General features: G+C 44.0%; 1 protein-coding gene across 1 annotated transcript; it reads right to left on the bottom strand.

The window, feature by feature from the left end:
* Positions 1-4,609: 4,609 nt before the first annotated feature.
* On the bottom strand, positions 4,610-8,114 carry LOC127208830 (prostatic spermine-binding protein-like). The gene is given in 3 exon segments (XM_051168471.1): positions 4,610-5,093; positions 7,826-7,931; positions 8,048-8,114. Coding segments are annotated over 3 exon segments (645 nt in total). The 5' UTR covers positions 8,103-8,114.
* Positions 8,115-14,471: the final 6,357 nt, after the last annotated feature.

The raw sequence follows: 14,471 nt of genomic DNA, 5'->3' as shown, positions 1-14,471 counted from the left end.
TCACTGCAAGATGCTTGTCAGCTCTTTCTGGAAAGGGCCCACCCATACAACTTAGTAACGAGTAAACCCCAAGGAATGATGGGCAAGGCTTCACTTGCTGGAACCTAAATTGGAACAACGGACCAAAGACTTAGAATTTTCTTGTCTCCTTGCTTGATTTTTGCTTGAAAGCTTTTAATGTTGCCAACAGTGGGAAATAAGTAGCAAATACTTTTGCTGTTTGATATTGCTAAAACATGACATTTTGGGAGATTATGACTGGAATTGAGATGAAATATTTGAGCAGGATGCTGGTGGCATATGTCCTTAATCCCAATACAATGGACACAGAGACTGGCTGCTCTCTGTAAATTCTAGACCAGCCTAGTCTACACAGTAAGTCAGGGTGTGACCTTCTGTTGATAAGATAAACTACTTACAAAGACAGTCTAGGATTCAAAGTGACAAAATTTTCCTTAAAATTACTATGTAAGTTCCTTTTTCTTAATAATGGGTGATAGGTCCTTACTGATCTCAAGGAGGAATGCCCATCAATCTTAGGCTTATGTAAAGAGAAATGATGTCACACTGCTCTAAGAAAGGCCAGCCAATCTCCCTGAAAATGGGGCTTCAACAGGAGAACTGTGCCAAAGGGCAATTTTGCTTAAGAGTTACATTCTGTTGGTCAATGTAAGGACACAAAGTGGGTGTGGAGACAACCATGCAAGCTGTATGTCTCTCACATCGAAAAGCCTTTGTATGCTGCCTTAGTTGAGGTGTCACTGCACGACAGCTGGCTTATCCCTCTGAACACAAGACATTTTCATGGGGGAAAGACGGCAGTCATGTCTGATGCAAAGAGGCACAGGGGACTGACAGGCGACAAAGTACACGCCAGTCTAGTTAGATCCTGGAAACTCAAAGGCTACACTCATATGTTTTAAAGACAAGAGCATCCATTCCATATGGAGGGAAAAGGTGAGACAAAAATTGCTGCAACAAATGTAAAAATGTAGGTACAAGATTCCTAGGCTATGCTTAAACTCTAAAAATAAATGGGAGTTTGAATAAAGGTTTTATTTTTTAAAATGTAATGCCTTTTCAGTTGCTCAGGGCAACTGGCCTTTCTCCAAAATGGGAAGCCTTCTCTCTAGAGATAGGTAGCAGCCTGGCCTACACAACAGTGCCATAGAGCCTAGAGAAGGGCATTTAGATCTATACAATTTGTTTTGATTTCAATTAGATAATGATGTATCTTCTTTGGTAATGGTAATATTATACATTCTCTTTGAGAAGGGTCAAAATAAAACAGACCCATATGAAAAGGTTGCTCTGTCTCACAAAGAGCAGAAAACCATCTTTAATTGATCTGTGCATCCTGTACCTCTCATATACTTAAAATTTAAGGACTGTGCAATGCTTGTGAGAAAGTATATATTCACAGAACAAAAGAACCTGACACTGATGACACTAGGTCTGATCTGACAGAATTCATCTCCAGCATGCTGAGGTGCTGACACAGCTGTTCCAGCATCCTGCATGTTCCAGCCTCACTGTTGTTCATCAAAGCCTGGTCCCAGGAGAGCTTTGAAGAAAGCTGGGCAGAAGGACAGGAAGGGGAAGGCGGGACTTCCTAATGGAGAGGGAGGTGTATTCAGGGACTCTAAGAGGATGGCAGGACACATGGCTGGAGAAACAGACTGATGGAGTTGAAGCTGCCCTGAGAGTGATCAGATTGGCAACTGGTTGGCTTTTTATTATTTTTTAAATTTTATTTTATTAATTTATTCGTATTACATCTCAATTGTTATCCCATCCCTTGTATCCTCCTATTCCTCCCTCCCTCCTGCTTCCCCCCTACTCCCATCCCTTATGTCTGTGACTGAGGGGGACCTCCTCCCCCTATATATGCTCTTAGGGTATTGAGTCTGTTCTTGGTAACCTGCTATCCTTCCTCTGAGTGCCACCAGGCCTCCTCATCCAGGGGACGTGGTCAGAAATGGGGCACCAGAGTTTGTGTGAAAGTCAGATCTCACTCTCCACTCCATGGTGGAGAATGTCCTGTCCATCAGCTAAATCTGGGTAGGGGTTCGAAGTTTACTGCATGTATTGTCCTTGACTGGTGCCATAGTTTGAGCAGGACCCCAGGACCCAGATCCGCCTGTCATAATGTTCTTCTTGTCGGTTTCCAGGACCCTCTAGATCTTTCTATTTCCCCATTCTCCCATGCTTATCTCACCTAAAGTCTCAATAGGATGCCCTCCCCTCTTATCCACTGTCCTGGTAAGTAAAGATTTTCATGGGACGTGCCCCTTGGAATAGTCTCTATATAAGTGAGTATACACCATTTGTCTCTTTCTGCTTCTGGGTGAACTCACTCATTATGATAATTTCTAGTTCAATCCATTTGTCCACAAATTTTAGGAATTCCTTGTTTTTAAAACATCTCTATTTTAGTATCTGATTTCCACTCAGAGTGCTTACAATGTAAAGTTGATCTTGCTAGGCATAGCCACCAAAACTATCCCAATCTTGTTCAACCAACTGTTTAAGTGCATTTCCTATAGCTCCCAGTATTGATACTCATAAATACTATTCCCACAGTCATCTTTGACCACCCTTGACTAGTATGAAAACTTAAGTAGTTGTTTATGTTATGTCTCTAGTGTGGTTTCTGCCTATCTATAAATCCCTCAATAGATAACTGCACCATCGCTGTAACAAACAGCAAAAAGTGGCTGGCTTTTAAGTTGATTTTAAAGGTGCTAGGATTAGAGTAGCTCAGATTCTGCCCAGCATAGTGCTTACAGCTTACAAATAAATCATTCTCTCTTGTCTGTCACTGGGGAACTAGCTGGTTAAAGAACTACTACCTTAACATTTTACTGTGTCTTTTAATAAAGAAAGAATAATTTCTCATTCAACACAAGAACCTTACGTTTACTTCCAATAGTAAGTAGAGCCAAGCAGTAATGGAGAAACATCCCTTCCTTTCTTCCTTCCTTCCTTCCTTCCTTCCTTCTTCTCCCTCTCCCTCCCTATGTCTGTCCCTCTCTCTGTCTCTCTCTCCCCCATCTCTTTGTCTCATGTTAAAAAACATTGAAATTTGAAGCTGACAGATATATATGCAGGCAACACTCACATGCCCATAAAAATAAAAATTAAAAATTGTTTAACTGCCCAAAATGAAAACATTTTCCAAATAATATTTAAGGCATGGCCTCACTATGTTGTTTATCCAAGTTATGAACTCTTAATCTACCTTCCTCAGTCTCCCAAGTACCTTGGATTACAGGCCTCTGCCATATAGCCTGGTTTATTTAACTCTAAATGCTGATTGGAGGTTTCAGTACTCTGCAGTCTGGACAAAACTCAGAGAATACACTTAACAGGGATGAAGAAAAACATTCTCTCATTGGCATCATCCTGTTCTGCAAGCTTCCCTTGATAGTAGCATCATAGTACACATCTCAGAGTGGTTGCCACATCTGTCACAAGCTGCATGGGCATCTTGAAGCATACATTCATTGACTCAAAATATATGGTTGCCATCGACATGCCATGAGAGATAATTAAAATGGAAGGATCTATGAGTCTAAAATTCTGCAGTGGGTACATGCTGCTGTGCAGGGAGAAAGGAAGTCATGAGAGTTGGCTGAAGACTCTCCTGCCCATTGCAGTCCACTGAGCTGCTGACTAGCTCTGTTTTTGATCATTGTTAGGGCCTGGCTAGATGGAACTTATTGTCTATGCTAAGCAGGCTTGACATTCTTCCTTGAAGACCATCAATGGCCATGTGAGACTCTGGATCATGAATAAATAGATAGATAGATAGATAGATAGATAGATAGATAGATAGATAGATTGACAGACAGAAGATAAATGGATGATAGGTATATAAATAGATGATAGATAGATTGAAGATATATGACAGATAAATAAATAGATTGAAAGATAGACACACAGACAGACAGACAGACAGACAGACAGATACCTGCCAGCTAAGAATGGGGTTCAGTGCTGGAGTACTTGTCTAGCATGCACTGTGACCTAGGTTTAATCCACAATTGGATGGGAGAGGCCTTCAAGGCAGCCCCACTTTGTAAGAGAAGATGGTGACCAGGGCAGGAGAAGGGAGAGGACGAGGACACTGAACAACACAAGCATCTGGAGAGGAACAGGAGGCAGCGACACCTGCTCAAATATAGCTAAACGGGACCACTGCAGAGCCAGTCCCTGCCAGCCTGGTCAGCACACACTGAGCTCTCCTTCCAGGCCCACGCTGCTTTGAGACAGGAAGTGGCTGGATGCTGCCCTCATCCTAGAGACCTCAGTCCTGATGACATGACCAGGTTCCTTCTGTGCAAACCTTAACTCACAACACAGGTGTGGGCCCCAAATTGTGCAAGTAAAGGAGGTTCTTGGGGCATCTCAAGCTCTTTCCATTTGGTGAGAAGGACCACACAGGCTCACATAGATGCACAGAGTTTATTGGATACAGAGATACAGGCTATTTGGGTTTTGCCTCCCCGAGCCCAGAGTCACCTAGGATATTGGTCCCTGCAGGTGGGTATTCTCGGCTTAGAGGAGATGCTGCAGTGTGGGGATGCAGGACTGAGCCCTGAGCATGCTACTCCTCTTACTCATTTTCTTACTTGGCATCATCGTCGTCGTCATCATCATCGTCATCATCGTCATCGTCATCATCATCGTCGTCGTCATCATCATCATCTTTGTCTTTGTCTTTATCAGTGTCTCTGCCTCCTTCTGACTCATCATCCTTCTCTTTGGGATTGTCAGAGCTCTCCATGGGCTTTGGGACAGGTCCCCATTTGAAGCCCATCCCTTTGATGCAGAGGCCTGGTGAGTGCACACCATTAACAGTTACCAGGGACTTGTTTGAACCTCCAGTGTCACTAAAGGTAAGGCCCTTTCTAATACCAAAGGAAGCCACATGGCCCTTGTCAGTAGTGAAGTTCAGGGAAGTCAGGCAGAGCCTTACGCTGCCATTCACCTGTATCACATGCTCTCCATTCTCCAGAAGAAATTCTTTACTCTTTAGTGACCGGGTTCCATAGACATCACTCGACGTGTTGCCAAATATCAGCTGGATGCTGGAGAGAAATCAAGTCAGCACAACCTCAGGAATGCCAGTTATTCCTCACATCTGCACCGTGCACAAGTGTCCTGGTCACAGTTCAGTCTCCAGAAGTGCCCTGCCTGGAGTCATTCCTCTTTCTGCCTCTTCCAGACCCTTCCCTCCTCATAGGCCCTCAGAGAGGCTGGCGCAGGTCAGGCATCTGCACCCTGTCAGCTAGATCTGTCAGTGCCATCCACTCCTGAGCCTGAATCTTTTGCAGGGTCTACCCAACTCATAGCTTCCCCTCTGGAGCCTCCTCCCCTATCAGCCACAAACCAGGCAGCAGCCACACTGCTAAGATCTGGAGACCTCATGGGCTGAGACCAGAGACATAGTCTGTTCTCACTGTGTTTTCAGTTGGGAACATGAGAGCCCTGGGAGCTGTTCTACTGAGGAAAGAAGCAAGATGACCAGTCTAAGTCTTCTAGACTATTCCTATAGCCAATTTCTTTCTTTGCTTGCTAGGTAAATGTGTAGTACCAAATCAGACCCCATAGAAAATGCAGGAAGGATGTCCAATATAATTATATCTCAGATCATCATGAGTAATTTTCAGTACAAGTATGTGTCCCATGTTACGTGGTTTATTGGCTTGTTTTTCACAGTGATTCATTCTTTATTGTGTGCACATGTGTGCATTTATATATTTGTGCGTGCCTATTCATGTTCCAAGCCCTTAGTGGAGGTGTGAGGAGAAACATTACATTTCCTTCTCTCTTTCCACTAGTGGGTCCATGGATCAAACGCAGGTGGTCAGTTTGGCCAGCAAGCCACTTTCCTGCCAGAGCCATCTTGGCTGACCTTATAGCTTTAGTGGTGCTGAAAGTGAACCTATGTTCCTGCATGTACTAGACAAGCTGCTAGGCTACATCATCATCACCATCATCACCATCACCATCATCACCATCATCACCATCATCATCATCATCATCATCGTCATCACCATCATCATCATCATCACCACCATCATCACCATCATCATCATCACCATCATCATCACCATCATCACCATCATCATCATCATCACCATCATCATCATCACCACCACCACCATCATCATCATCATCATCATCATCATCATCATCATCATCATCTCTCTCTCTCTCTCTCCCCCTTCTCTCTCTCTCTCTCTCTGTGTATGCATGTCTCCTTTTGTCTTTCTTTTTAATCTGTTTGACACAGGGTCTCACTTTGTAGCCAGGATTTCTTTGAACTCTTGATGGTGGACATCCTCCTGCCTCAGCATCCTGGGTTCTGATATATTGGCATAAGCCACCATGCTGGACTCAACCCTCTCTTTGCTTTCTATTCTGAGACAGGGCTTTGCTAAGTTGTCCAGGTTGACCTTGAAGTGAGGCAGTAGCACAAACTGGCCTCAAAATTGCTTTTCTCTGGCATCAGCCATCTGGGTGGCTGAGATCACAGGACGGGGGCACCAGACAATGCTCCAATATGGAAAGTGAAGCTATGCTCTCTCCAGGAGTTCTTAGGATGAGGTAGGAACACTCCAAGCCTAAGGGCAGCCTGGGGTGCATAATTAGATCCTGTCGCACAAAACTGAAGGCTGAAGGTTGTAGACAAAACACAGTGGTATGTCTTCTCTTAAACCCTGAGCACCCTAAAATGGAAAAACCAGCATATCTATGCTGTAAATATTGAATTGTGTGTGTAGGTGATGTGTGCATGTGTGCTTACCATTGTGTGTGTCTTCCTCAATCACACTCCAACTGACTATATAGATATGAGATCTGTGTGTGTGTCTGTGTGTGTCTGTGTGTGTGTGTCTGTGTATGTGTGTGTCTGTGTGTGTGTCTGTGTCTGTGTGTGTCTGTGTATGTGTGTGTCTGTGTCTGTGTGTGTGTCTGTGTGTGTGTGTGTGTCTGTGTGTGCTATACATGTATCCACAGCTCTGTGCGTGGGTATGTAGAGACTGGAGCTGGGCACTGACTGTCCTTCTATAACCCTGTATGTCGTACTGACTTACAGAAGATAAATGTTGCAGCTAGTCTAGGTGGTCAAAGGAGCTCCTGGGTTCTCTTTATCCCAAAGCCCTAAGACCACAGACCTGTGCTGATGCTCTCAGATTTCACACAGGCGCTGGGGTCCAAACTCAGGGCCTCATACTTACATAGCTGACACTCTATCCTCCAGGCTTTCTCCCTAGTCACCCAACATTGAATTTTAAGGACTAAGATAACCCCGGTATTGCACAGGACACACAGAAAACAATATTCATTGCTCATCTGAAATTCTGTTAACCTTGGGGACTGTGCCTTTACGAAGCTTGGCAACAGCAACACAAGGTCTCTGTGGCACTCTAGGAGAGCAAAAGTTCTGAAGAGGCAGACACTGGTGAGGACAGCCAAGATCTGCCTGTGTAGAGGGATAGGCTGGCCTTTCTGGGGCAGAGCAAAAGTCTAGAGTGGCAGAGTGAACTTCACGTTTCATGTCCTGTGAGCAGTTTCTGTTATTTCCAAGAGGCACTAAGGCCTCTAGATCTACCTGGAAGAGTGGCTGTCAAGCCCCAGTGATGCTTTGTGAAGTAGAAATTCAGATGTCCCTCTCCCCGCTACCTCCCAGTCTTGTCCTAGCCCAGGCATTCCAGGCCTGAGGAGGCTAGCTCAGGTTAGGGCTCTAGATAAGCCACAGAGAGTGGGCACAATGAGGAGAGGTGCAGGGGAGCCTGGGACTCAGTGTCCTACTCACCCATTGATGTTGTTTGTTGGTGACAAGTAGACTCGGATGCCCTTGAGTTCTCCCTGATCCTCACCATGAACGTAGAAATAGGTGCCGATATGTTTGCCCTGTATTTCTGGGAAAGGGTGGCAGTAGAAGAGTTTTCGGGACCACTCCCTCACCCTGAGGCCCTGATGCCAGGACAGGACATGGGAGGGAGGTGGAGGCCACAAAGGAGGCTCAGGTACTCACCCTGGGCTCTACAGGTGGAACTGGCAAGGACAGCCAATGTCATCAACAGCAGCATGGCTCCTGAGGTTTTGGGGCACAAGTCTGGATCTTAGAGGGAGCCACAGGGAGATGTCAAGGCTTCACCAAGGCTCTGAGGAAAGGATGTCAGGTGTAAGGGATCTACATGGCCCAGATGAGACAAGGAAACATCCGGTAACTCTCTTTCTCCACAGACTCAAAAGGCTTCAGAAGAGCCCTGGGATGATTTAACACACTCGTCCACACTGTGACACCCTTATGTCACTGTGCTAGCCTTCTGACTAAGCTCTGAGCAAGACACCCCATGTTGTCATGTTACACTGGGCTTCCTAAAGTCTGAAGGTGCTCCTGGAGAAACCCCATATTCCAAACCCCTCCATCCATCCTCTGTGGTCAGACTGTAGATGGCTCTAGCCTTTCTCCCTTTCCCCCTCTGGCCTCTCCTCCTGCACCAGGCTAGGTCTGTGCTCCATCTTACCTGTGCTGTGTGGCCTGAGCTCCTTCTCTTGTTTCTTTATACCCTGGTGCCACTCAGCCCTCACTGCGGTGGGCGTGATTCTGGAAAATTTCTCATCAGCTGGCCTTCAGAACCTGAACGTGTGCCCAACCTTGGAAGCCCAACCTTCGAGACCATTCAAAACTATGTACTCAACCTGTTTCCCTACTGTGTACTCATCTTGTTTGAGTTTATCTTGCCTTTAAGAGAACAATGGATCCAGCCTTACTATTTCTTGGACTTCCATGTCATCAGGTTTTACAAGCTAAAGTGAACAAGTAGTTTTCATCTTGAACTTTGTTCCCTCTTTCTCTCTCAGAGCCCAGAATGATGTACATGTGTTTGCCTGTAGTGCTGACTTCATTTACGGAGAGTGGTAGATCGAAGACAGCCTTGAAGATAACAGTGCCTATCACAGATGTTGGAAGCAACATGCAGATCCAGGGTGATAGCATCTGTTCGCTGAACTGTTTGTTTGTTTGTTTGTTTGTTTATTCTGTACTGGGTCAGTAGGAAAGAGTAAAGACATTTCTTCCCTTGTAAAAATAAATGTCTGGTAAAATATTCTTAAGACAGAAATTGCACATTTTTCTCACCCCCTTCATCAATATTCTGTTCAGTAAGCAGTGAAGGTGACCTTCTGTTGGTCAGGAAGTGGCCAGATGAGGTCTGGTTTGCTCTCACTTTAAATGACTGTGTTAGAAATAAGTTCAGGGTTTCAAAGGGCTTCTAAGCACGGCTAAACCTTCCTTCCAGTCCAAAGCAGGTGCCACTGACAAAAGCCGATCAAACAGGAAGTTCATAGGTTGTTATTCCACTGCTGTCTTTTATTAGCTGGGGGGAAAGACCTCGCCGTTTCATTCGTTTGTTTTTTGGTTGGTTAGTTTTAAAAGAATCCGGTGCTAAAGAAATGAAGGAAAGCAGGAAGGGTTGGGCTTCTCAAGTTCTGGGAATGTAGCAACCTTCCTAGTTTTTGCATAAAGGCTGGAGAGGTGCAGAAAGGTGAACAGCAAGTGTTACTCTCAGAGAGGACCAGGGTTCAGTCCCCAGGCCCACATGATGACTCAACCATCTGTAATTCCTGTTCCCTTATCTCCAGTGCCTGCTTCTGGTCTCTGTGGGGACCAGTCACACGTATGGTACACATATGTTCAGGCAAAACATTCATACATATAAAATAAAATAAAGCTCAAAAACCTCTTTTTAGTTTTCCATACATCTTTTTAAATAGTTAATATCTTACAATGTGGGGTTCATTAAAAGGTTTACACAAATATTTTACAACATATAGGGGATTAGATTATATAAATTCATTGTAGTAAATAAAAGTTTTATAGCATTTGATAGAAAGGATTAATAATTATTGTGCCTTATAAATCCAACCTCTAAACATCCTTTCCTTCAACTCATTAACAAGGCAGTGGCTCTTTTTCTCTGTCATATTATGGAATAAGAAATGTGTGAGAGGGTGTGTATGTGTGTGTGTTTGTGTGTATGTGTGTGCATGTGTGTGTATATGTGATTTTCTTCTAAAGCAAAATTCAGAATCTTTGCCTTGCTAGGGTCACATGTCTTAGCACAGACAGAAATCCAGGCTGCAGACCTCTTGTCAGTTGAAGACAGAGCTTGTAGCGCTCACTTTCAAGTGTATCTCATACAATGACACAATTCTTACTTAGTCATGACATACAGCCACAGAACTGGCTTACCCAGTATGGCTTCCCACATGCATGGTTTTATCTGGATGGTGTTGGTAAGATATAATAGAGATGCAAACAACCTTTTTTTTTTTTTTCCTTGCCATTTCCATGTTGACCATCCAGATACAATGAGTATCGTATGAAAGAGATTACTTCTCATGTGCAATAATCCTGGCTATCCTGGAACTCCCTGTATACCAGGCTGGCCTTGAACTCACAGAGATTCACCTGCCTCAGCCTCTGCCTCCTGAGTGTTGGGATTAAAGGGGTGCACCACCACTCCCGGCTAAGATTTCTGTGCCTTTAAATTAAAAGTGTTATACAGCATTTATGTAAAGTTTAGACATATAGCTATATACAGTTTAAATTTATTTATTTGTCCTGTGAGGGTGCTCATGTGCCACTGTACATGTGTGCATGTCAGAGAACAATTGACAGGAATCAGTTCTCCATCATCTCCTTCCTCCATGTGAGTCCCAGGGACTGAACACAGGGCATCAGGCTTAGCAGCAGTCACCTTTACTGGCTGAGCCTTCCTGTTGGCCTTACCCACATTTTAAAGCTAGAAATAAAGCTACAAATATTTACTACAAATAAATTTATAATTTATTATTATTTTATTAGATGTGTGCATCCATTTTTAATCACACCTACACTGAGTGTTTAATGTGCTTGGATCACTTTGAATTTATAATTATTTATAAATGGTCCTTTAACAGATTTCAACATAAACAATACTTAACAGACCTTTGCTGAGTTCTCTTACAAAACCATCAGAAAACAGAAGTAACTATCTTTTTTTTAAGATTTATTTTATTTTTAGTTATGTAGAAATATGTGGTGGGAGCAGGAGCCATCAGAGTCCTAGAAGGCTGTCACATCCCTTGAAGCTGTAGCCACAGCAGTGTGAGCTTCCAGACACAGGTGCTGAGAACTAAATCCGGTTCCTCTGGAAGAGCAGGAAGCTCTCTTAACCATCGAATGCTTTCTCCAGCTCTATAAGCAGTTATCTTAGCAAAACATACGATCTTGATAATTTTGCAATGTTGTGCATGCCACATTAGATCTTAAAATATCCAATCACATAGCAATACATAGCCCAAGTAAGTCTCTACATTGTAACTGGTAGCAAAACTATTTAGATTATAGTTCCTACTTACATTTACCAATCTCTGATAACACTGATGGCTAACTGTAGCTTTAACAATGGCAAACACTCAGCTGCCTGATCAGGCCATTTCAAGGGACAGGCTTGCTTTGCTGACAGCCTTCACGCTAAGAAAGATCTGGAGTTTCTAAAGGTTATGAGAAACAGACAAGTAAGTTATGTAGGTCAAGAAAAAAATAAGTAATACAGGTGATACAGGTCAAAAAAGTAATTTGAAATACATATAGATCTGAAGTTATGACAATTCAAGAAAATGTGTTAAGGTCTGAAGATATAAAAGTTTAAGTAAGTTGTAAAAGTTTGGGGAAGTCATTTGGGGTCTGAGAAAGTCTTTTAAGGTATATGACAAGTTGTCTCAGATTTCTTTCCTCTCCCCTCCCGGCACCTCCCTGCAGTCAGGACACACACTCAGCCCTCCAGTCCCCTCCCTTAACTAGCTCCTTTCAGGATTCCTCTCCTCAGTCCCTCATGTCCTTGTCCCTTACCAGGAAGGGATGTTCTTTCCAGAACTGACTTAAACTTTGCAGAGAGAAAGCAAGAGAGAAAAGAGTCGCCATGAGGCAAGATGGATGATGAGCCCTGAGGACAGACTGATGGAGCAGAAGCCGCTCTGCAGTCATCAGATTGGCAAGTGATTGGCTTTTACGTGGGTTTTATGGGTAGTAAGATTAGAGTGGCTCAGAATCTGCCCAGCGTAGTGCCTACCGCTTAATAATAAATCACAGTCTCTGTGTCAACCATTGGGGAGTTAGCTGTTTTAAAAAAAACTGTTGCTTTATTAATTAATGGTCTAAAAGTGGGTCTCTTTCTCTTTATTGAGAGAGGGAGGTTTTCTTTCTTTTTTTTTTTTTTTTTTTTTTTTTGAGGGTTTAATTTTTTTTTTTTTTTTTTTTTTTATTAATTTATTCTTGTTACATCTCAATGTTTATCCCATCCCTTGTATCCTCCCATTCCTCCCCCCCCCCATTTTCCCATTATTCCCCTCCCCTATGACTGTTCCTGAGGGGGATTACGTCCCCCTATATAGTCTCATAGGGTATCAAGTCTCTTCTTGGCTACTTGCTGTCCTTCCTCTGAGTGCCACCAGGTCTCCCCCTCCAGGGGACATGGTCAAATGTGAGGCACCAGAGTATGTGAGAAAGTCGTATCACACTCTCCACTCAACTGTGGAGAATATTCTGACCATTGGCTAGATCTGGGAAGGGGTTTAAAGTTTACCTCCTGTATTGTCCTTGGCTGGTGCCTTAGTTTGAGCGGGACCCCTGGGCCCAAATCTGCCTATCATATTGTTCTACTTGTAGATTTCTAGGACCCTCTGGATCCTTTTATTTTGCTGTTCTCCCATGCGTCTCTCATTTAGAGTCCCAATAGGATGCCTTCCCCTCTGTCCCAGTTTCCTGGTAAGTGAAGACTTTCGTGGGACATGCCCCTTGGGCTAGTATGCAGATATAAGTGAGTATATACCATTTGATTCTTTCTGCTTCTGGGTTAACTCACTCATTATGATCATTTCTAGCTCAATCCATTTATCCACAAATTTCGGGACTTCCTTGTTTTTAATAGCTGAGTAGTATTCCATAGTGTATATGTACCACAGTTTCTTTATCCACTCTTCTACTGAGGGACACTTAGGCTGTTTCCATGTTCTGGCTATTATGAATAAGGCTGCTATGAACATGGTTGAGCAAATTTTCTTGTTGTGTGCTGGAGCATCTTCTGGGTATATTCCAAGGAGTGGAATAGCTGGGTCTTGAGGAAGCCCTATTCCCATTTTTCTGAGATAGCACCAGATAGATTTCCAAAGTGGCTGTACTAGTTTGCATTCCCACCAGCAATGAAGGAGTGTTCCAGAGAGGGAGGTTTTCAAGACTAGTTTTCTCTGTGTAGTCCTGGCTGTCCTGGAACTCACTCTGTAGACCAGATTGGCCACAACTCAGAGATCAACTTGCCTCTGCCTCCAAAATTTTCGGATTAAAGGTGTGCTTTTAAATTAAATTAAAGCCACTGCTTGACTTGTGGGTTTCTCTTATACATGAATTCCTTGGGTTGATCACTATTTCCCCTGCAGAAGGCAAAACACTCAGCTTCACCCTCCAGCAGTCAATTCTTCACTCACCTCCTTCCTCTGCCACCAGGGAGATTACAGGAAAAGCTGGACATAGCCAAGAATGCTCCAGAAATTTTCCAGCATGGTGCTGACTGTGCATGAATATGGCCCCGCTGTGTCTCTTCTTCCTCTCCATCCACCACCACCCCAGTGTTATTTGAAGAGCACTGAGAAGATGGAAAGTGGTGCCCATAAAGCCTGTGAGCCCCAGGCTGACTGTGGCAGACAAGAAAGGCTCTCTTGTGCTGGAGTGAGGGTGGAGGGTTTAGTAGTCAGGGTGACTCTGCATCTGGGAGATGTGTGGCTTTGCATGCAATGGCTGTGGTAGCCAGATGTCTGCACACTCATCCTGTGGGAACAGGCATTGAGAAAGTGTGTTTACTAAGAAGCCTTGCCTCTTCACTTCTGCCCACAAAATGACTGAAAGCAAGATGAAAGTCTGGCATCTCTGTTTGATGTCTGCCGCTTTTCCCTCTGCACATCACCACAGGAACCACTCAGTGAGTTTCTATCTAGAAGCCCGTGGCACCTAGCTTTCCCCGTGGAAGCAGGCACAAGAGTAATGGGCCTTCCTCAGTTTTGACAGTGCCCCATTCCCTGCAGAGCACCTCAAGTGCTCTAGTCATTGTCACAAATTTGTAATCTCCTTGGCTTCTAGTAAGAGCAAAACATCACAGGACAGATCACTTTTGGATAAGTGCAATGGTCCATGAGGGTGAGCATGTACCCTGCAGCATAATTTCCCCCTGATAATCATCTTGTTCCTTCAAGCAATAAGAACTTCTTCCCAGCACCTTGCAGGACACAGCGGAGTTAATGACAGGCAAGACTATGGCTAGACCAGGATCGCTTACTTATGCGTACCTCAATTCTTGTGTGTGTGTGTGTGTGTGTGTGTGTGTGTGTGTGTGTGTGTGTGGCATTTGTGTATGTGT

This window comes from Acomys russatus, chromosome 25 (genome assembly GCF_903995435.1).
Source record: "Acomys russatus chromosome 25, mAcoRus1.1, whole genome shotgun sequence".
Lineage (NCBI taxonomy): Eukaryota > Metazoa > Chordata > Mammalia > Rodentia > Muridae > Acomys > Acomys russatus.
This window is presented reverse-complemented; position numbering and strand designations above follow the sequence as displayed.